At 39.0% G+C, this 24021-nt stretch overlaps 2 protein-coding genes across 2 annotated transcripts in view; both read left to right on the top strand.

Moving 5' to 3' along the window:
• Positions 1 to 4280: 4280 nt before the first annotated feature.
• On the top strand, positions 4281 to 20229 carry kti12 (KTI12 chromatin associated homolog). Its single transcript, XM_063004088.1, has 9 exons — positions 4281 to 4440; positions 10614 to 10665; positions 11251 to 11303; positions 11432 to 11487; positions 13933 to 14012; positions 14243 to 14402; positions 15391 to 15453; positions 18770 to 18838; positions 19964 to 20229. The coding sequence occupies exons 1-9, from the start codon at positions 4290 to 4292 to the stop codon at positions 20105 to 20107; spliced, it is 828 nt and encodes a 275-aa protein (XP_062860158.1). The 5' UTR covers positions 4281 to 4289; the 3' UTR covers positions 20108 to 20229.
• A 2241-nt stretch (positions 20230 to 22470) lies between these two features.
• Positions 22471 to 24021, top strand: part of tspan3a (tetraspanin 3a) — a 43294-nt gene continuing 41743 nt past the window's right edge. The window contains exon 1 of the mRNA XM_063004085.1: positions 22471 to 22571. Coding sequence (XP_062860155.1) covers positions 22536 to 22571 — 36 coding nt within the window. The 5' untranslated portion in view covers positions 22471 to 22535. The remainder of the gene's footprint in view (positions 22572 to 24021) is intronic.

The following is a 24021-nucleotide window of genomic DNA, read 5'->3' as shown; positions in this document are numbered from 1 at the left end:
TCTTTCTAAAAAGGCCTTAATTCAGAGAAGGTGAATGCACTAATGAGTAACTTTATAATCATCTTTTATAATTAGAGTTTCATTAGAATTTTATTAGAATCACTAACTGCAATCTCATTATTGCAGTTAGTGATTCAAATATTTTTTAATATATATTTTATATTATAGTACATTATGTTTGTAGTACTATTTTAAACATTGTGTTTGTAACTATCTATATTCTAACTATGTATACCAGACCAGATTTTAAGATGATTGTATACATACAGATGTGATCAGAGGTTACACTCTAAATATTGGGCTTTTAGTGATTTCTTTAAATTGCTTCTTTTCAAAATGAGTCAACGCCAAATGTTATATATCCCCTGATTCAGTACAACTTTTTATTGAGAAGTACTAAGGTACTCTCTTAGAAGCAAACATTCTTCAAAAATTCAAAGCCTATTAAATGCTTATTGGACTAACCTTAATTCTAGGGTAACATTAATTTATCTGGTATTTCTTTGTTATTTCAATGCAATGACCTATCCTTCACAGATTGTGTGATAGGACAGTTTCTGGCAACTACAGTCCAATATGTTAAAAATGTCCTAAGACGAAAGTGCAATAATGAGAGTTACACCAAAAAAGACTGTGCCAGTTTAAAATGTTACTGTAATAGCACAGAAATACCTTTGTTAAATATGCTCGTTTTGATGTGCTATTCTGAGCGTAACTGAATAATGTGATGTGGTACAGCTTGTTAGTAACACTAAAAAAATTTAACTAAGATGTTGAAATAAAGTGTTCAGTATTTATTATGTCAGAGATCCCTTCAGTAGCTGTTGGGCCTAATATTCCCAGTGCTTTTTCCTCTTCCACAGTAAGGGCTATTTCAGATAATTTGATTACTTGTTTGGTTTATTTGTGGCATTAAAAAAAATTTCCTTTTCCTGTAAAGTTTCCATAAGGGAGATACAAGGTTTTTGTATGATTTTTGTACAAGGTTTTTGTCAATTAGAAGTACATGACTTATACAATACTTAGACTAAACATTTTAAAAGTGTATGGCCTACTACACAAAGCATTTTAGAAGAATATAACTTGTATTATAAGTATATGACTTAAGTGCACATACATAATTTACTACATTAAAACTTTATTGTAAGAGCCCAAGAAGTGTTTGGCTAAAATGTTTTTTAAATATACCAGTTACATCCAGGGACTACACAACTTGATATTCTAAGTATGTGATTTACGAACAGTGGTAGTATTACAAGAATAATTTAGGCACACTTTTAATGTAAGTGAAATAATGAACTTATTTTTAAATGTAGTGTTTAATCAGACAGCTCAGACAAATATACTTAAATTGTATTAGGCAATTGGTGAAAATGACTAGTATACTCAGTGTGTTAAGTGTAACTTAATAGTAACTTTGTTGTTAAAACTAGTAACTTTGTAGTTAAAAGTAAGAAATAGGTGGAAAAGTGATCAGTTCACAATTATCTACTCATAATTTGACAACCAACATCAAAACAAATAAAATTTTAAGCAAATAAATCCTTCATACACGCATTGAATGTGAATGGAATGCTCCTGTCTCCCTCTGCTGTTGCTAGACGTACAGTGGACCAGCTAGAATTTCTGGGCTGAGCTACATTTAAATTCACTCATCATATTTAAATGGGTATAGTAGAGATTTTTTAGGAGCAAAGGTGGGGTGGAATGGTGGCTCGGTGGGTAGCACTGTCGCTTCGCAGAGAAGATCCCGTATTTGATTACTAGGTGAATCTCACCCCGTGTCCACATAGGTTTCTTTGAGTCCAACGACATGTAGTCAGGTTAACTGAAGATACTAAAATGTGAATTTGTGTGTGTGTGTGAGTGTGTGTTTGCTCTGTGATGGACTGGCAATCAGTCCGGGGGGTTCTCTACCTTTTGCCCCGTGAATTGTATCCACCGCAACCCTAAATAGAATAAAGCAGTGGTAAAACAGACAATGAATTATAATAGCGATGATTCTACACGGATATGTTTAAGTGTAACACAACTTTTAATATAGTGACGGTAGTTATAGTTACTTCAACTACTCCAACCTGTTCAAACGCTATACCAGGAGGGTGCAGCACAGTGGATAAGTGGGTAGCACTGTCGCCTCACAGCAAGAAGGTCCTGGGTTCAATCCCCAGGTGGGGTGGTCCGGGTCCTTTCTGTGTGGAGTTTGCATGTGGGTTTACTCTGGGTGCTCCGGTTTCCTTCCACAGACCAAAGCCATGCAAGTGAGGTGAATTGGAGACACTACATTGTCCATGACTCCATATAACCTTGTGAACTGATTAACCTTGTGTGTAATGAGTATACCATTCCTGTCATGAATGTAAACAAAGTGTAAAACATGATGTTAAAATCCAAATAAACAAACAAACTATGCCAGGAGTCTGTGTAAAAAAATCATTGCAAAAGTCAAGCCACCATGTGAAAATAATACAGTGCTTTACAAAAAACACAGGGTTTTTCTATTTTAAATGATGGGTCTAATGTATGGAACCATGTTTAGTGTTTTGCAAAAAGTGTGTTTTAGAATTGAGAAGTGTAAGGCAGAAAATGTGCTATTGTAAATGTTTTAGTGTACTAATCAATATATAGGCTACATGAGTTAGTTGTGCCACAAGTACCAACTTTTAGGACTTGTTCACTGCAAAAACTGTAATAAAAAAAGCTAAGTTAACTGTTTCCGTTAATCTGTGATGTTATGTACAAACCCAATTTGACGATAAGTGTTTTACATTATGGTGAAAGAATTTTGGCCCATTCTTTTTTTTTTTCTTTTTTTTTCAGCTACATTGAACTGCCCATGTAAGGACTTGGCACAGCTTCTCTGTGACTCTGTCCACTGCACTTTAGAGCATTAGGTCATGAACTGATGGGGCAAGAACTGAGGGGGCAGACATTCACCTTCAGTATTTTTTGATATAGAACAGAAATGAAGATTCAATTCGTAATGACAAGACTTACAGGTGTTGCAACAGCCACAGACCATCACACTATCGCCATCATGTTTAACTGTAGGTATGATGTTCTTATGGTGGAATGCAGTGTTAATTTCATGCCAGATATAACAGGATCCACATCCTTCAAATGGTTCCACCTTTAGCTCATCAGATCACAGGGTATTATCTCAGAAGTCTTGGCTGACCACTCCTGAGAAGGTTTACCACTGTTCCAAGTTTTCTCCATTTCTAGATAATGGCTCTTACTGTGCTTCATTGGAGTCCCAGGTCTTTAGCAATGGCTTTGTAACCCTTTCTAGTTTGGTAGAATTACTTTGTTTTACTTCTGTATTCGAATCTTTAAAGCATGTCATGATTTGCTGCTTTAGAGACCTTACAGTCTGCTTCACATGCCAGACAGCAGGTGTGGCTGAAATCACGTGTGTGGCTAGCATATGAAAGTTACCATGCCATAAGCACTAATGCACCACCATACAAGGACAGATGTTGGCTTTGCACTGAAAGGAACCTGCTAAAGCCTAGGTTAAACCTGAGCTTTTGGAACTGGCCCCTGGAGTGGATAAAATGCTCAGAGATGTTGCCACTGGAGCTCTGGAATCCATTACACAAGCTGCACAATAAAAGGTGGATGCAGTTAGTAAATGATTTGCCAGTTCAGAGAAGAAAGGAGAGCAGTTAAAACCATGATTATAGTTGTGAATGTGAATCATAATCCCTTGGTACGTGTCAGTATCTTCCTGCCTCTCAAAAACCTGTAGGAGATGAATTGGCTCTTTTAAATTGTCCATAGGTAAAGTGATTGGTAAGAAAAAAAAAAGGATAAATATGAATAACTATTAAACATTTTATGAAAACTAAACTACTCTTTACACAGTCAGTGTTGTAAAATAAACTTGCAAAGATTTTAATTGTATTGGGTCTGGCAAATCACTTGACCAGGACAGGAATGCACCCTGGTCAAGGTTTCAGTTCATGGCAAGGTATCATTTATCAACCAACCACCAACTGCATGTTTTTTTGGGGGTAAAGGGAAACTAATGGTACATCAGTAAATCCCATACAAATACAGGCACACCCGCCAGGCAGTGATTTTAGGCTTCGAACAACCCAGATTCCCAGAACAAGACCAGCTCCAAATAGATCGCCTTTAATACCCTACTCACAATTACCACCACTAGAGTCCAGAAGATGGCATTAGTGCACGTTTTAGTTGAATGGCAACAGCCTGAGCGCAAAGAAGTAGAAAGCCGGTCTAGCCATAGGTTCCTCAGCCAGCTTTCAACACGCTCAGCTAAAATGCCTTTAATATTAATGTGTGGATATCCGTGCTGCGGGAAAAGCTGCCGAGCTCAGGAGTTAAGAGATTACTTCAGAAAAAATACTGACAAACAAGTTCACATAGTCGGAGATGGGGAGCAAGAAACTGACAAGAATTCTGTGTATGCTGGTGAGCTATTCCTAACTGTTAAGTCACATAGTATTAAACATAGTTTTTAATAGAGATGGAACGATCGATCGGCTATAAATCAATATCGGCCGATTTTTAATCAAAATATGCTATCGGCGATATTTCCCAAATGTAGCCGATCCGATCGTGTGATATATAAAGACCATGTTAAGCTTAACAGCTCAGTGGATTGATCCAGACTTTGAGCTACAAAGCACCAACAATCACATCACCATTCATCAACCATCGTACAGAAACCATCAAAGCTCTTCACGACCTAAAATAACATAATTAACGTTGTGCATCATACATAGTTCAGGATCATCTGCTCTGACTGACAGAAAACTTTTAGCTTCACAGACAGAACGAGTCTGACTCTGTTACAGATCTGTGGTAATAGCAGTTTAATTAAGCTTTTTAATTGAGCTTTTTAATGTAAGAGAGTCACACAAAATGTTCTGTAGTAGCTGGTGTTTATTTAAAACCACGACATTAATTAATAACAGTAAACACAGAGAGATAACTGAGAAGAGAACTTACGCTTCGCATAAAATGAATCATGAATCACTTATATCGATACTGTGAACAGAGCGTCTCTCTGTGTGCCACACAAGTCAATGCTTCCGTCACCGGTTTATCTTCACTGTTCGTCCTTAAGGTTTTTTCAGACTGAACTGTATAACATCTAACCTGCGTGTGTGTGTGCGTGGTCAGTTAGACCAGTGTTTCTCAACCTTTTTTCAGTCACGGCACCCTTTGAAAGTATGCAAAATCTCAAGTCACCCCAGTCTAAAATGTATTAAAAAACGTACACTCTGCAAGCCCTCACACCATAAGGTGACTTCCTTTTAATGGGAAACCTGAGCCTGGGATTATGCACACAATCGCCCTATTCTGGCAGGGATGGATGAGAGGCAGACACGGAGCTCCTGGTCCAGAGCCCCCAGTCGCTCCCTGTGCTTGTTCTTGATGTAAGTTACGCTCGAAAAGCTCAGTTTGCGCCATGAACGAATCAGATTTAACATAATTAAACAAGTTTATAGTTTATTTCTCAATTATTGGTCATTATACTAAGAGCACAGCTTCTTTTCTGCATGTTCTCTCTGTAGCTCGGTTACGGCTCTCTCAGCTCAAAAGAAGCTTTATTGGCATGACAAATAAGGACATTCTTATTGCCAAGCAAGTTACAGAGAAAAAATAAAAATAAGAAAGAACAAATTTATACAAAACAGTTACATGTGCAAAAAATATAAAATAGAATAAAATATTAATAAAAACAGTGCAAAATAATAACAATAAAAACTAGAGATGGGCATTTCCTGCAGAAAATGCGAGTGTGATTGCCGTGTGCCGATCGGGCGGGCGCGCGTATCCCAATGCTTTATCCAACTCGGAGAGTCATCAGTGGGCTTTACGATTTAGAGTTGGAACGGCGTTGATATCTCGAACTTTCAAAAAATGAATGGAAGTGAATAAAGCCAAAAAACGGGCGTGGCAGGTGGGCATGGGTTCGAGTCCCCATGCTGTACCCATGTAGGGGTGTCATCATTGGGCTTTACGATTTACAGTTGTAACGGCGTTGATATCTCGAACTTTCAAAAAATGAATGGAAGTGAATGAGGCCGAAAACCGGGCGTGGCAGGTGGGTGTGGGTTCGAATCCCCATGCTGTATCTGAGTCGGGGTTACATCAGTTGGCTTTACGATTTAGAGTTGGAACGGCGTCGATATCTCGAACTTTTAAAAAATGAATGGAAGTGAAAGTAACCAAAAACCGGGCGTGGCAGGTGGGCGTGGGTTCGAATCCCCATGCTGTATCTGAGTCGGGGTTACATCAGTGGGCATTACGATTTAGAGTTGGAACGGCGTTGATATCTCAAACTTTCAAAAAATGAATGAAAGTGAATGGGGCTGAAAATTGGGCGTGGCAGGTAGTTGTATGTTCGAATCCCCATGCTGTACCTGAGTCGGTGTTACATCAGTGGGGTTTACGATTTAAAGTTGGAACGGCGTTGATATCTCAAACTTTCAAAAAATGAATGGAAGTGAATGGGGCTGAAAACCGGGCGTGGCAGGTGGGCGTTGGTTCGAATTCCCCTGCTGTATCTGAGTTGGGGTTACATCAGGGGGCTTTACGATATAGAGTTGGAACGGCGTTGATATCTCAAACTTTCAAAAAATGAATAGAAGTGAATGGGAATGAAAACCGGGCGTGGCAGGTGGGCGTGGGTTCGAATCCCCATGCTGTACCCAAGTCGGGGTTACATCAGTGGGCTTTACGATTTAGAGTTGGAACGGCATTGATATCTCGAACTTTCAAAAAATAAATGGAAGTGAATGGGAATGAAAACCGGGCGTGGCAGGTGGGCGTGGGTTCGAATCCCCATGCTGTACCCAAGTCGGGGTTACATCAGTGGGCTTTACGATTTAGAGTTGGAACGGCGTTGATATCTCGAACTTTCAAAAAATAAATGGAAGTGAATGGGAATGAAAACCGGGCGTGGCAGGTGGGCGTTGGTTCGAATCCCCATGCTGTATCTGAGTCGGGGTTACATCAGTAGGCTTTACGATTTAGAGTTGGAACGGCGTTGATATCTCGAACTTTCAAAAAATGAATGGAAGTGAATGGAACCAAAAACCGGGCATGGCAGGTGGGCGTGGGTTCAAATCCCCATGCTGTACCCAAGTCGGGGTTACATCAGTGGGCTTTACGATTTAGAGTTGGAACGGCGTTGATATCTCGAACTTTCAAAAAATGAATGGAAGTAAATGGGGCCGAAAAACAGGCGTGGCAGGTGGGCGTGGGTTCGAATCCCCATGCTGTATCTGAGTCGGGGCTACATCAGTGGGCTTTACGATTTAGAGTTGGAACGGCGTTGATATCTCGAACTTTCAAAAAATGAATGGAAGTGAATGGGGCCGAAAAACGGGCGTGGCAGGTGGGCGTGGGTTCGAATCCCCATGCTGTATCTGAGTCGGGGTTACATCAGTGGGCTTTACGATTTAGAGTTGGAACGGCGTTGATATCTCGAACTTTCAAAAAATGAATAGAAGTGAATGGAACCAAAAACCGGGCGTGGCAGGTGGGCGTAGGTTCGAATCCTCATGTTGTATCTGAGTCGGGGTTACATCAGTGGGCTTTACGATTTAGAGTTGGAACGGCGTTGATATCTCAAACTTTCAAAAAATGAATGGAAGTGAATGGGGACAAAAACCGGGTGTGGCAGGTGGGTGTGGGTTCGAATCCCCATGCTGTATCTGAGTCGGGGTTACATCAGTGGGCTTTACGATATAGAGTTGGAACGGCGTTAATATCTCGAACTTTCAAAAAATGAATGGAAGTGAATGGGGACAAAAACCGGGCGTGGCAGGTGGGCGTGGGTTCGAATCCCCATGCTGTATCTGAGTCGGGGTTACATCAGTGGGCTTTACGATATAGAGTTGGAACGGCGTTGATATCTCGAACTTTCAAAAAATGAATGGAAGTGAATGGGACTCTTATAGGTTAAATAAAGGTTGTAGAAATAACAACCATTCAACAACCATTCAGAAAAAATGAATGGAAGTCAATGGGACCAAAAAACAGTAAAAAAGCGGGCGTGGCGGGCGAACGGAAAGGCGGATCGAAAAGCAAAAAACAAGAAGTGACGTCAATAACGGGCCGGACGATTTAGAGTTGGAACGGCGTCAATATCTCAAAATTTTTTCAAAAATGAATGGAAGTCTATGGGAAAAAAATTCCGGAAAAACGGGCGTGGCGGGCGACCGGGCGGGCGGATCGAAAACCTGTATACAAGCCATCCATTCCCGTATGGGCCGGACGTTTTGGCGTTGGAACGGGGTCGGTATCTCGAAAACTGCGGACGAAGAAACGCGGACAAAAACGGGCATAATAATAATAAAAATAAAAATAATAATATGACTTTCGGATAACAATAGTGTGCTTGCCCATAGGCAATCACACTAATTATAATATTTACATTAATGAGGTAATAACGATCAGTTTGTGTGTGTGTGTATCTCTGTGTGTGTGTGTGTGTGTGTGTGCACGTCTCTCTCTCTCTCTCTCTCTCTCTGTGTTTGTGTGTATGTGTGCGTCTCTCTCTTTTGTGCGTGTGTGTGTGCGTGTCTCTCTCTTTTGTGTGTTTGTGTGTGTGTGTCGTTCGCTCTGTGTGTGTCTTTATATATTAATAATTTAAATATTAAATCATTAATATTTTATTCTATTTTATATTTTTTGCACATGTAACTGTTTTGTATAGTTTTGTTCTTTCTTATTTTTATTTTTATTTTTATTATTTCTCTGTAACTTGCTTTGGCAATACGAATGTCCTCATTTGTCATGCCAATAAAGCTTCTTTTGAGTTTGAGTGTTTCTCTCTCTCTCGCTGTGTGTGTGTGCGTGCGTGCGTGCGTGTGTGTGTGTGTGTCTCGCTCGCTCCCCGCTCTCCGTTTTCGGATTTGAATTTCGACAATAAACAGCTCTTATTATGACTGATTGATTCCCTCTACTGATGGAAGCGGAATGGGTGGATTACAGCCAAACTGCGCTGAAATAAAAATATATATAGCGGCTCCCAGAGGCACGACTCGGTTCCTTTTGTTCATTTTAAAGAGCCGTTTAATAGAATCGGATCGTTCGCGAACGACTCATCACTTTCAGAATATTTTTGACGGCACCCCTGACGAAGCCAGACAGGGTGCCGCGGCACCCTGGTTGAGAAAGGCTGAGTTAGACTAATGAGATATGTCTCCCGTGGGTGACAAATGAATTGCTTTAGTTTTAGAAGTAAAAAAATCTCGCAATGCCGCCACACCCCCTGGTCAGGCACTCGCGCCCCCTGCCATCCATGTGGATGTTACTTTGACACGTACCACCTACCTAAGCATTGTGGCAGACCATGTACACCCTTTTATGGAAACGGTATTCCCTGATGGCTGTGGCCTCTTTCAGCAGGATAATGCGCCCTGCCACAAAGCAAAAATGGTTCAGGAATGGTTTGAGGAGCACAACAATGAGTTTTAGGTGTTGACTTGGCCTCCAAATCGATCTCTATCCAATCGAGCATCTGTGGGATGTGCTGGACAAACAAGTCCGATCCACGGAGGCCCCACCTCACAACTTACAGGATTTAAGGGATCTGCTGATCTTGGTGCCAGATACCACAGCACATCTTCAGGGGTCTAGTGGAGTCCATGGTCAGGGCTGTTTTGGCAGCAAAAGGGGGAACAACACAATATTAGGAAGGTGGTCATAATGTTATGCCTCATCGGTGTAGAAGGTGTCACGTTTTTAAACTACACATGCTTTTTGTAGCAATTCAACCTCACTCAAATCCTTGCTCCTCTGTGGGGTTTCAGCAGTAGCCTGATGACCAAACCCCGGCTAGCTGCTTGACTGTTTTTTAGGTTTGCTTGTGCATTTGCACTAAACCTCTCTGACTTCAGCCTAATAGAGTAAAAGATTTTACTGTTCCTGCACCCAGACAATAACATTTGAGTTGAGCTGTTATATTGAGTTGAGTAATATTTGAAAATTATTGTGATGAAGAGAAGCAACTATTATCCCCATTTCAAACCCAGGAAAGAACGAGGTTTATATGGGGATTAGTGCCGCACGTGGAGAGTCACACATATTGATCTCCATTATCCCCAACTCATTGTGCAGGCACCATCGATCAGCCAGCAGAGGCCGCATTTGCAGCAGTTATAAGGATGCCGTGTTTAGCCAAATTTCATTCTGTCCTAGATCTGCTGACGTTTTCATGTAGTGTGCTGTGTTTACTGCCGGTTTAGCTTTCTCTAGGATAGGCGAATGTAATTGTGACTAAATGTTTTGTAAACTGCTCAAATAGTGTCTTCAGGCTGAGGCAGATTATCACATTTGGTGGATTGTGCTAGTTGTCTCCTCCTGTTCAGATGACTTATTTGTACTGCCATACTTCCAGTCACCCTGGGTTCACACTAGCGAGTGACAAAGCAACATGCAACTTTTCAAAGTAGTATGCAAAGATAATTTAGTAGACCATATACAGTTTGGGCCCAAGCATTACACTCATGGTCCGTCCACAAGCTACAACTGACACTGTCAGCACACCCATATAAGACAACCCTAAGCAACATCAGTGACATGTTTTTGTATTAGTGACCAGCTATGCATTTGTTGCTTTACAGACTCACAAAAGGAGAAGAACTTAAGAGGGTCTTTGCGTTCAGAGGTTGAGAGGTGAGATTTTAACTGCATATTTCATAAATATTCAACACTCCTAAAAAGGATTCATAACCTGTGATTCAGTGACTCCTTTTCTGTTCAGGCTATCTTGTAAATTATCTCAGTAATCTTCCTCCATGAGGCAATATAAGGAGTTCGCTTGTTCTGATTTTCTATATGACTGGTAAGACCTGTAACTTGAATACCATAGAAAGTCTTTGGAGGGATTTAAAGTAAGCGGTGGAAGCACAAAAGCCATTAAACCTCAGTGAGCTGGAAGCTTTTTAATGCGAAAATAGACAAAGATTACACAAGAGATGTGTCAGAAGCTTGTTAAGTGCTTACTGAAATTTTTAATGGCAAATTAAATGTTCCACCAAGTACTGGTCATTTGTCAAGAGAGCTAGAGCTTTACTGAGACTTTTTGTTAAATATTTTCATTCAATTCTATACACATCACCATACAAAAAAAATACATTTAAGGTGAGAGAGGTTAAATATTTTTGATTGATACTCTATGTATCTGAGTGGCTGCTGTGTTGTGTTGGTCAGTGCTTTGTGAAAATGAGTCTTGTTTTGTTTTTCTCTGTCTAAAAACAGGAAAGTCAGTAAAGATGACATTGTAATCCTGGATTCCCTAAATTACATTAAAGGTAAATCAGTTGTACCAAGATTAGTGTTAATGTACTTTAAAGTGTTTATCTTGTGTGCTCATAATACACTGGCCTTGCTGCAGAACGTAGTCTGTTTATGGAGTTTATTTTTTATATATTTTTTTTAGGCTACAGATATGAACTTTACTGTCTCATCAAACATGTGCAAACTCCACACTGTTTGGTATGTATTCATTTTATGTATTAAAGCATTTTGTGTTTACTTACCACAAAATAAGGTGTCTTTCATGGAACTTGGCAGCAAAACTGTAATGGATGTACAATGACATTTATATGCAGGACAGGTCTGTGTACTATATTTTTTTATTACAAAAAAAGTTACATAATTGTTTAATAAACCAGTCAACCCAGTTTAATTTTGATAAATAAGTTGATAATTATACCCAGTAAATAATTAAACAACCAGGCCTAAATAAAGTTTTTAGAGCATCACCTGTCACAATTTAAGGAAGTAGAAGTCAGTGAAATAGTCTGAAAAAGGCTACAGTGAGAGTCATTATTTATAAATGAAATAAACTTAAAAAAAATTTACTCAAAAGTGGCTAGCCTGTTAAAAAATAATGGCTTAATGACAACTCTACAAGTCACACACAAGTACAAGTACTGATTTACCCAGGGGAGATGCTGAGGCCAGAGCTTAAACAAACATCTCAATGCCAGAAACGTAGTAATGTCATTTAACACTTAGTTAAAAATGTCATTGTAAATATATATACTGTATATATTATTTTACCTGCTGACACTTAATTTGTATTAAAAACAAAGTTAGAGATCTCTCTCACACCGAATTGATAATCACCCACCCTCATTGCTCTTGCACAACTACAGTACATGTACAAACATAAAGAGAGTGACAGTTCTTACACAATCAGTAAAACTGTATATAATTTAAATCATGAACAATAAATCTATTCTGCATTAAAATTACAAACAGGGATTTTTGCATCAGTTTGGCTGCATGTTAAACCACACAAGATATGTATTTTGTTTGCAAAACTATTGTGGATTTTTTCATAATTTCCCAGTATAAGTTAAAACTCTGCTTATCATCTTATTATAACAACACTAATGTTGTCAGCAAAATATATATTTACAGACTGCATCTCTGTTTTAGCATGTTAAGTTAGTGCTTGTCATGAACTTTGTGTAAATTCTGCTTTCAAAATGCTGAACTAGTTTATTTACATGTTACTGTTTTACACTACTGCCACTTTCACAACATTGAACTGTCTTTCATGAAATAAAGTAAAAATACCTAAGGTAAATAAAAAACCTTGTACAAAGCTGACCCAACATTTGTTAAACACTGGGTGGTCCACGGCATTCCTTCGCTTAAGGTCGGGTCAAGTGCTTTAATTCTTATGCTCGGGCAAACTTCCTACTGATTAACCCAGGTAACAATGAATAATTTATAGAAAATTCGAAGCAACAGTTTAAGGAAGGCCCTTTGCTATTCCAGCATTACTTAGTTTAAACAAACTTCAGAGCCCTGACCTCAGTCTCTATGCAAATGTGTAAAGTTCAGATTAGAAACCTACACTGTGTGTGCATTTATTGGGCAAGTAAATATTCTCATTTTGAATCCAAACTCTATAAACTTGAATTCTGCTTAATTTAATTTTCAAGTGATATGTATTTGTGTGATGAGGCAGGGCTTGGCTGAAGTGGTTGCCACATTATATCAAGGTGTGCGACATCTTAATAGAATGCCCTAAATACGTTAAAGGCAACAACTACTCATACCTGGAACCCTAAAAGAAATCCTTACTCATGAACAGTACTTTTACAGTAACGTATCTTGCAGCCATAAAAATTTAAATATATAAAGTGGACTCAATACAAAGAAAAGAAGCTATTAACAGACTGAAACATAATAATTAGCAATAGCATGCCATAAATGGCACAAATATGAGCAGAATATGACATTAAATCATAGCAACCTCTCAGCAACCTCATGTTTTTTGTATTTTTATCAATATTGGAGGGACATCTAGTCCTTGTCACAGTAGATCCATATTTATCAGCTTGTTGATGACTGTCTTTACTGTGTTCTATATTATATGTAATGCTCTGGAAATTTGTGTCTGACTAATACCTTTCATCAATGAGATACCATTGATTGACTAGGACAGCTGAACTTTATATGGCGATAATCAGAGTCTCTTTGATTAATGGGGGGGTGCCACTGACATTTAACATGAGTTTGAATGTGATTGGTTCATTCTGAACACAGCCACATGCCCAATTATCTTATTTTTCCCCCTCTAAACAATTTCAGTTTTAATTGAATTACAGAGATGTTGCATCAAAAATGTAAATAAATCTAAATTTGTTATACCCACTGTACAGTCTTTATTGTGCATATACACACTAGAGACACAAACGGCCAGAACCAAATTTCTTGTGTGTCAACACACTTGGCAAATAAATCTGATTCTGATATCTGCTGTATTTAACACATGTACAAGTAACTTCCATCAGCCTAACATTTAATATATTCCTGACTGTGAGGTGCTCAGTTGTTACAAACTACGTATTGCCATGTACATTTTTGGGTGGTTGTCTTTGTTTTGGCTTATCACTTTATGTTCATTGTTTGTTCATTTAGGTCTATTGTTTGACTAATGCCGAGCAGAGCTCAGAGTGGAACAAAGAAAGAGGGGCAGATAGTCAGTATTCCCAGGAAATGTAAGCATTAATTACCATTTTTCTTATATTTATTACTTATCCTATTTATTACAATAAAGTAAGATTCTCAGATCTGAATTTAGCTTTAAAAATTTATAGTAAAATAGACCAGAAGCCATAATGCACAGGTGGTTATTTATTTAAATGCTGTAAACTCCACAATGAGAGAGAATGGAAAAAATTTTAATGAAAACAAAATTTTTTATTTCTGGAACTTTTTGGTGTGACAGTTTGGATGCTCTGATCCTGAGATTTGAAGCTCCTGATTCAAGGAACAGGTGGGACAGTCCACTTTTTACTATTCAGAAAGAGGATACACTTCCATTTGAAGCTATAGCTGATGCCATTTTCAAGAGGAAAGCACCACCACCAAACCAATCCACACAGAGTGTAAGTTCTGTGATATGTTGTTTTTTTTGGATATGTGTAACTTTGAGGATTGTTGTGCTTAACTGAATGTGCACTAGTTATGGCGAGAAATGCCACATATATGAATTATATTTATTTCTTCTGCACACATAGGCAAACACATACCCAGTCAGCTTGTGTTTTCAGAAAATTAAGCAAACCACAGAAAGAGCTTTTTTATCCTTCAATATTAAAGTGTGGTGTTTAGGTTCACTTACTCACTTTCTAAGCCGCTTATCCTAATCAGGGTCACGGGGGTGCTGGAGTCTATCCCAGCTCTCAGTGGGCGCCATTCCATTGCAAAGCAGGGTCTTTAGGTTGTATTTACTTACTCCTATTTTAAAAAGTGGGGTTCCTATGGGGATCTGTATTGTGCATGGAGAGTCAAGCACCAATCCCCATTATTCTCATATCTTGTGCAGGAGCTAGCAGAGGTCGTAATTGCAGCAATTATGAGGAATCCTTACGGCCCTACCTCCTTTTGACAAGCCAATTATTGTCTGTATAGGTGCCCAACCAGTAATGAGTAGAACTTAAGATGTCAACACTGCTGGGCTAGCATTCTTGTGACACCTGAGCACCCCAATAAATTGAAGTCAGTAGTCAGCAGGTGCCTCACAGCATTGTGGGTCATGGGACTTGGGTTGGATTCTCAGTTTTGCTCACTCTCTGTTAAAATATTTGCACGTTTTGTGTCCACGTGTGTATGCTGCAGGTATTAATGATTTATCATACCGCTCAGATATGCAATAGGTGGATTGACTGCTTTAATTGTCTCTAGGTATATACATTAGTGGCTTTTCCAATGGGTTGGTGCCTTATTTGGAGTGTGGTCGAGTGAACTCACCATGACCCTCTTCAGGATAAAGCAAAGCTGTTGCCATTTGGCAAAATGTGAACAGATGCTTAGTACTAGTGTTAAGATAGATTGTTGCTACCAAAAGCCCAAACATTTGTTTTTCTTTAATAGCAACCCCTGTCATCTACCAACTTTTTGTATGAGCTGGACAAAGTTACCCAGGATGTCTTAATGGTAAGGTTTTAATTTAAACTACTTGTAACTGTCACTTCTGTATTCAATCTGCCTGTCTAAAACTACATGTTGATATCAACTTACTTCTATTACATCTGCTTTAATGTGTGCTTTTATTTATGTACTAATAGCCTTTACAATGCACTATATGGTCAAAATTTTGTCACCTGACTATGGTTGGACGTCCTATTTTAAAACCACTGGCATTATTATAGAGCTGCTCCCTCTTTATGACTGTGATAACCTTCACTATTTTTATAATGCCTGTTTAATCAATTATGCTTTGATGGACCAAGCTTTGTGCACAGTCATGCCTTTTTCAAACTGTTGCAAATTTGAATGCAAATAATTCATTTTATACAAATCCTATGTCTAAAAAATGTGGGACATTTTATTAAATGCAATAAAAACTACAGTCTGTAATTTGTTGATTCTGTAGAACCTTCAATTAACTGGCAAAGGTACAAAACATTGCCAGATTTTTCACTAGTCAGTGAAAAATCTGGCAATGTTTTGTACCTTTGCCAGTTAATTGAAGGTTCTTTTCATTGTATTTTGAAAATAAAAACAATTTAAAAGGTAATGCCTGCAACACGGAGAGGTTGGGACAGATGCATGTTATCACTGTTGACCACCTTTCCTATTAATTGCACTTTTTATTTGTTTATGAACAAACACTGCAGGCAGGCCAGTCTAGTATATGCACTCTGTGTGTACAAAGCCATGTTGGAATAGCATGTGCAAAATGAGGGAAAAAAAGACATCAACTTAATCGATATTTGACTCTGCAACAATGGTAGCTTCACACATATGCAAGTCACCCATACCATGCAGATGTTGGCTTTGGCACATTTTGCACTTTCTAGATGACCTCAGACCAAGAGAACTACGTGACTGTGTTAAATGACAGCAGCTTTCCGAGGTCAATGTGTCAATTCCCTGAATCCTTTCACAATAGTATGTACTGCAGATGGTGAATGACCTACAGTGGGGCCAAAAAGTATTTAGTCATCCACTGATTGTGCAGGTTCTCCTACTTAGAAAGATGAGAGAGGTCTGTAATTTTCATCATAGGTACACTTCAACTATGAGAGACAAAATGAGAAAAAAAAATCCAGGAAATCAACATTGTAGGATTTTTAAAGAATTTATTTGTAAATTATGGTGGAAAATAAGTATTTGGTCAATAACAAACAAGCAAGATTTCTGGCTCTCACAGACCTGTAACTTATTCTTTAAGAAGCTCTTCTGTCCTCCACTCATTACCTGTATTAATGGCACCTGTTTGACATCGTTATCTGTATAAAAGACACCTGTCCACAGCCTCAAACAGTCAGACTCCAAACTCAACCATGGCCAAGACCAAAGAGCTGTCGAAGGACACCAGGAAGAAAATTGTAGACCTGCACCAGGCTGGGAAGAGTGAATCTACTGTACAATAGGCAAGCAGGTTGGTGTGAATAAATCAACTGTGGGAGCAATTGTAAGAAAATGGAAGACATACAAGATCATTGATGATCTCCCTTGGGGTCAAGATCTCATCCTGTGGGGTCAAAGTGATCATGAGAACGGTGAGCAAAAATCCCAGAACTACACAGAGGGACCTGATGAATGACCTATAGAGCGCTGGGACCAAAGTAACAAAGACTACCATCAGTAACACACTACGACAAGAGGGACTCAAATCCTGCAGTGCCAGGCGTGTCCCCCTTAAGCCAGTACATGTCCAGGCCCGTCTGAAGTTTGGCAGAGAGCATATGGATGATCCAGAAGAGGATTGGGAGAATATCATGTGGTCAGATGAAACCAAAATGGAACTTTTTGGTAAAAACTCAACTCGTCGTGTTTGGAGGAAGAAGAAGAACCCAAGAACACCATACCTACTGTGAAGCATGGGGGTGGAAACATCATGCCTTGGGGCTGTTTTTCTGCAAAGGGGACAGGACGACTGATCCGTGTTAAGGGAAGAATGAACGGGGGCCATGTATCGTGAGATTTTAAGCCAAAACCTCCTTCCATCAGTGAGAGCATTGAAGATGGAACGTGGCTGGGTCTTCCAGCATGACAATGATCCCAAACACACCGCTTGGGCAACGAAGGACTGGCTCCGTAAAAAGCATTTCAAGGTCCTGGAGTGGCCTAGCCAGTCTCCAGACCTCAACCCCATAGAAAATTTGTGGAGTCCGTGTTGCCCAGCGACAGCCCCAAAACATCACTGCTCTAGAGGAGATCTGCATGGAGGAATGGGCCAAAATACCAGCTACAGTGTGTGCAAACCTGGTGAAGACTTACAGGAAACGTTTGACCTCTGTCATTGCCAACAAAGGTTATGTTACAAAGTATTAAGTTGAACTTTTGTTATTGACCAAATACTTATTTACACCATAATTTACAAATAAATTCTTTAAAAATCCTACAATGTGATTTCCTGGATTTTTTTCCCTCATTTTGTCTCTCATAGTTGAAGTGCACCTATGATGAAAATTACAGACCTCTCTCATCTTTCTAAGTAGGAGAACCTGCACAATCAGTGGCTGACTAAATACTTTTTGGCCCCACTGTATATTTTTTGCAATCTTGTGAACTGTGAAAATTCTTTCATGAAGTTTGGCACAAAACGGTGAGCCATGACACATTTTTGTTTGCAAAGCCTTTAAAGAATCCTCATTTACCCTCACCTGATACCAATTCACTTGCTTATTGGGCATTATGGCTTAGTGGGTAGCACTGTCGCCTCACAGCAAGAAGGTCCTGAGTTCGATCCCCAGGTGGGGCGGTCCTGGTCCTTTCTGTGTGGAGTTTGCATGTTCTCCCCGTGTCTGCATGGGTTTCCTCCGGGTACTCCGGTTTTCTCCCACGGTCCAAAGACATGCCGCCAGGTTAAATGGAGATACAAAATTGTCCATGACTGTGTTTGACGTTAAACCTGTGAATTGATTAACCTTGTGTAATGAGTAACTACCATTCCTGTCATGAATGTAACCAAAGTGTAAAACATGACGTTAAAATCCCAATAAACAAACACTTGCTTATTGTGGAATATATTACAATGGTGTACCTTGATTGTTCTATAAACTTGTTACCTTTATTTTGCCTCTGTCCCAACATCTTGTGTTGCAGGCATCAAATTACTTTTAATTGTTGGAGTTACCTTTACAGGAAATGGGGTTTATACATCTGTTAGCAATGGGTGTGGGTTAAATGCTTAAACTCGTTACAGAATAGGGGAAGCCACATACTTTTGGCCATGTAGTGGATGTAGATTTTGCACCTTTAGTCAGTGTTTACAGCACTCTTTGTTTGGATTTATTTTTAGGCGGTTTTTGACTCACAAAAAACCTGCATCCCCGGAGACCTCATTGCAATTCCTGGTGCTACAGAAAAAATATCCTTTTGCAATCCACAGTTATTTTGTGAATAGCTTAAGTAATCTTTATAAATAATATTAAGCTTGTATCTGTCTTGGCCAAGCACCTCTCATAATAACCAAAATAACGCATGTTCTCAGGTAAAGTTGCAGTCTAATAGCAGCCCACCACCACAGGGACTGCAATTTGTTGCCAGTGTCATTTAAGGCACTCAGCATAGCCCTTGTTTGAGGGAGGGAAGGGTGGATGGGAAATCACATCCTCCTACTGTCTGGTCAAATGACCAGGTGGAGAAATATAGAAAACAAAGTGTGATCCAGTGTCTGTTAGGTCTCAGTAAAATCTTTAGCTCACCATAAATAAACCAAACTATGTCAATAAAGGTATAGCAGAGGAGAAAATTGGCACCATGTAATGGGGGGGGGGGGGGGGGGTAGATGTACGTGGATTACAGATCCTACTTTAAACAGTACTTATGACTGACTATGGCTAGAGACTGACAGTGCCAACTTGAGTGTCAGTTCACTTCTGTTTTTGGTAGGTGCCTGTAAAATAAATAGAAAACACACCTACACAGCATTATTAGCATGTGTGTCGATGGTGTATACTTACATGCAACCTGTAACAAGGAAATGTATTTATTTGGCACAGAGGTCCTAAGCAAATTGTTGCATTTTATTGAAGTATGCACAGCAGTGTGTGGCAGGCCATACAGTTAGCAAACAAAATAACAGCAACCCAACATGACAACATGTCTACATCACAATTACAAGCACAGCTTTGCAGTAATTATGATTTAGGCGTCATTATTTTTTGGTTCTTGACCTGTATGTTACATGGCTTTGTTGGAGTTATATTGGGTTGATTGACAAAAATATAAAAAATTCATCATTTAGTGATATTTAAAAATTGAAAGTGAAGAAGATGACTCCATTTAGAGGAAACTAACTTTTGTACATTCTATTTCAAACTTGCTGCATATATGCTGAATTTATTATGGGGAATGAAATCTTGATTCATGTAGCGTATATATAAACTTACTGTACCTAGAAAATTTACAAAATGGAATAAGACAAAGTTGTCCAAACTTTTGTATTAGACTGTTTAACTTCATATTTTAACTTCCTTAACCTTAAAAAAACATTGAAGTCACAAGAAATGTCAACATGGCTGAATTGAGGAAGCTTCGACGACAGTTTATTAGTTACACCAAAATGCATCCAACAGAGAACATCGAGCAGATAGCCAATATGTTTGTGCAGTACCTTAACAAAAGTATGCACTGACAATAATTCATTTATTCTATTGTTGATGTTATTGTGCAATTTTATTTAAAATTTAACTTGATTTTGAAAGTTTGTTTTATTGAAAGCTTTTTATGAGGGTGGGTTTTAGTAGCAGTCTAATAAAGTGGGTTTTTAAGTATAATTTAAGTCTGCTTTTATTTAACCACCTGTATACAGTCACCTGTCTTTCCACAAAAACATCACTTTTTCAATTTGACTATTTTACAAGCTAACTTTATTTGATTGTATTTAATTACCCTTGTCTCACAGAGGTAGAAAGGGGTTAAATGACTTTCCTTTACCTGCTGACCTTTTTGGGTTGCTTTTTTCTGATGGATTTGGGACACACCCAGCTTTCTGGAAAGGCGTCATTTGACATCTGTTGTTCAGTGACGTATAAAAAATGTATAATTTGTACTTTATAATGTATGAGTCACCCATACCTGACACTAGGGCTGGGCGATATATCGATATTTATAAAATATCGATATATTTTCATACGCGATATAAGATAAGACAATATCGCATATATCGATATAGATGTTGCGTTCCAGTTAGATCAGACAGTTCGACTTTCTCTTCTCCCAGTTTGTCTCTGCACATGTTCACCTGCCCCGCCTCTCTCCCTCACTGAACACAACTCGCCCCTCCCCACCGCTTCACCAGTAATTCCTGCAGGCAGAGATAGCATGGAGACGGATAAAGACGTGACAGAAGCTATCGAAGAGGAGCTGCTTACTAAAATGAAAAATAATGACTCTTTTTGGAATTATTTGGAGATGGTTCGAATTCAAAGTGTCAGATGAGCAGCAGAATAATGTATTCTGTAGAGAATGTCGAAAACAAGTCCAGACAAAAGGTTCCAGCTCCGTGTACCTTTGGTCATTCGTTTTTCACTTCAGATCCCAAAGTTAAAAAACAAGAAAACGAGTCGTTATTCGTTTCAAAAACCAACACAAGCGCATGCACACGCTGACATGCACGTATTTACTTCACATTAAGTGTTGAGAAAGTAATAATAACGTAACGGTGCGTCTCCTGTTGTTCTGACTCTTGTGTTTGTATATGTGATGTGCATGTATTTGCTCTATCTGTAAATACAAACATTATGGGGATTTCTGTACTGGATGTTGTACGTGGTCGTGTTAGTTTATACTGGACGATTGCCCGACGTCCGACACGTCATTTATTTATTTATCTTCTATTATAGTATTTCTTGTTGTCGGGCCAATAAACATGAAGCATGAAGCAGAACGCTGATTAAAATGCATTAAATGTTGTAATAGTTACACAGTAACATGAACGATTAATTCTGCCTGTATTACAGAACTGAGTTCTATACGTTAAAAAAAATTAATGTAAATGTTATGGCGACATATACATAAAATAATGTATAAAGTCCAAACATGTGGGGGTGGGGTGGGGGGGTTAATCTTCCCTACACACTCGCTCCCTGCACCCTATAGTACACTTAACATTCTTAAAGGGCCAGACAATATATTTGTAATTCACATTACACAACAGGAGATGCCTTAGAAAACAACTTTTTTTTTCTTAGAATAGCTCTTTTTTTTTTTTTAAGGAAAAATAGTTCTTGTGTGAAGCTTCCCCAGCATGAATATTAATAAAAGTGCCTGTAAAAAAATTGGAACATGTAGCTTTGTCTCAGAAGTGTCTTTTTGTTATTACCTTATGGGATAAAAAAATATCGAGATATATATCGTATATCGCCATTCAGAAAAAAATATCGAGATATTATTTTTGATCCATATCGCCCAGCCCTACCTGACACTTAGTTCAATAATACAAGTGACTTTTCCCAAGAACTGCTCATGCATTCCCACAGTACAGTCAGAATTTCCCTAAAGCATTTATTTAATCTAGGGCTGTCGAAGTTAACGCGATAATAACGCATTAACGCAATCTCAATTTAACGCGATTATAAAAATTAGTGCCGTTAACGCAAATTCTAGTTCATGTTGAGACTTGACTGGTAGAACAAACGTTTTAATGTCGGACTTGCCACCGTTTTTCATTTGCGGTTTGTTAACATATAATGTAACCGAGCGGCGTAGTGTCGTAGTAATGCACTTGCATAATAAAGAAGCTGCCAGTCCTCCATTCACGCAACGCTAGGACGGACACTTAAAAATCCTCCTTTTGGAGTGAACTGGTTTCATTTTTGATCAATATTATTTACCATTGGCTCAGGTACATGTCGAAACAAATGCTTTGTATTTCATTGGTTTAACAGCCTCATTTGACTCCTTATAGAGCTACCACTGGCCAATCGGAGAAGGTCCGCCCTCTAAATGCTAGTCTGTGATTGGGTGGTTGAATTTCGCCCGCCCTCTCTGTTTTGTAAACACTCAGCTCTCATGATCAGGAACGCGGTGAAAATGCCAAAAAGTAAACTTTTGAGGCAGCGATGAACGGACCTAAATATGAAAAGACACAACATTTAGTGAGTAAAACAGTCATTTGTTATATAATTCTTGCTTAAATTGGTCAAAAACTCTGTTATATGGGTTCTGGATTCATTCTGTGTGTTGCAGTAGCATGTCCCCCTGTTCCTAATATGATGTCCGGCTTTTTGGGGTGTAATGTCCTCCTTTTTGTTACTATGAATCTGGCCACCCTAGTCTAAACACACTCAGTTCGTGTAGAAACGTCCATTAAACCACTGGATAGTATTACTGCCTAGTATGTGAGTGAATAAAACAGTTTTCTCTTGTCCCAGCAGTTTTTAACATCAGTACATTTAGCATAAAATGTGTTCACCATTTTAACTGTAACATTTCACTTAAAAATCCTTGTTTTCTATAACATTTACACAGATTTTTTTTAATGCGATTAATCGCGATTAACTATATGAAATTCTGAGATTAATCGCGATTAAAATTTTTAATCGTTTGACAGCCCTAATTTAATCACATTATTAAGATCATATTATTTCCTCTGCATCGGTGTCCTTTATTATTTCAGCTAAATGCATGTTACAGGTCAGGATCATGAAAGGTTTTGCATTTAATAATTGGATGGAACCGTTTAGGCATTATACACTTGCACGTAGGGGCAATTTTGAGTAGCCAATCCAATCATATGTTCTACACCAGGGGTGGGCAATTAATTTTTCCAAGGGGCCACATGAGACACTGGGACTGTTGTGGAGGACCAGGCCAATAGGCTGACCTTAATTCTGCTTAATACAGGGTGGGGCATAAAGATCTCCCACATTTTGAATGAATCTACCAAAATAACCCAACTATCTAGAAAAAAAATGCTTATATTTCTGAAAAGTACATAAAAAACAGTTTTGTTTTAATGGGTTTTAAAAATTATATCAGACAAATGGCGGCCGTTGTTGGCAATACATTGATGGAGTCGTTCCCGGAAGTTCTCCAAGACTCTCCGTGTCATCTCAGGTGGTATTGCGTCGATTTCCTCTCGGATCCTTTCCTTCAAATCCTCAAGAGTTCGAGGACGATGTCGGAAAACCTTTTCCTTTAGGTATCCCCAAAGGAAAAAGTCACAAGGGCTTAAATCTGGTGACCTTGCCGGCCACCCCACGTCTCCCCTTAAAGAGATCAAATGCCCAGGAAATATTTCCCTCAACACTCCAAGCGAACGTCGTGCTGTGTGAGCTGTGGCCCCATCCTGCTGAAACCATACATGTTCTGTGTCCAAGTCATCCAGTTTCGGGCGCAGAAAGTTCTCCAACATTTCAACAAAATGGTAGAGCCTAGCCTACCGAATGAAACCTGTCCCGCCTCTCTACTGCCACTACAGCCCATACGGTGCCCACTCCAAATGTGGGAGATCTTTATGCCCCACCCTGTATTATTTCTATCTTTTCATAAAAAGCTGTAAATTGTTCTGATAAGCTGTTACTGCTAAGAGTAGATGTTAAAATT

Source organism: Trichomycterus rosablanca, chromosome 11 (genome assembly GCF_030014385.1).
Source record: "Trichomycterus rosablanca isolate fTriRos1 chromosome 11, fTriRos1.hap1, whole genome shotgun sequence".
In the NCBI taxonomy this organism is placed as follows: Eukaryota; Metazoa; Chordata; class Actinopteri; order Siluriformes; family Trichomycteridae; genus Trichomycterus; species Trichomycterus rosablanca.
Note: the sequence above shows the minus strand (reverse complement) of the source record. Positions and strands in the feature narration are given on the sequence as shown.

Bases quoted from the DNA above. Each gene is read 5' to 3' on its own strand.
- kti12 (XM_063004088.1), top strand. From the start codon at position 4,290: ATGCCTTTAATATTAATGTGTGGATATCCGTGCTGCGGGAAAAGCTGC. The intron at 4,441-10,613 runs GTGAGCTATTCC...GTTGCTTTACAG, and splicing joins CAAGAATTCTGTGTATGCTG to ACTCACAAAAGGAGAAGAAC. The intron at 14,403-15,390 runs GTAAGTTCTGTG...TTTCTTTAATAG, and splicing joins CAAACCAATCCACACAGAGT to CAACCCCTGTCATCTACCAA.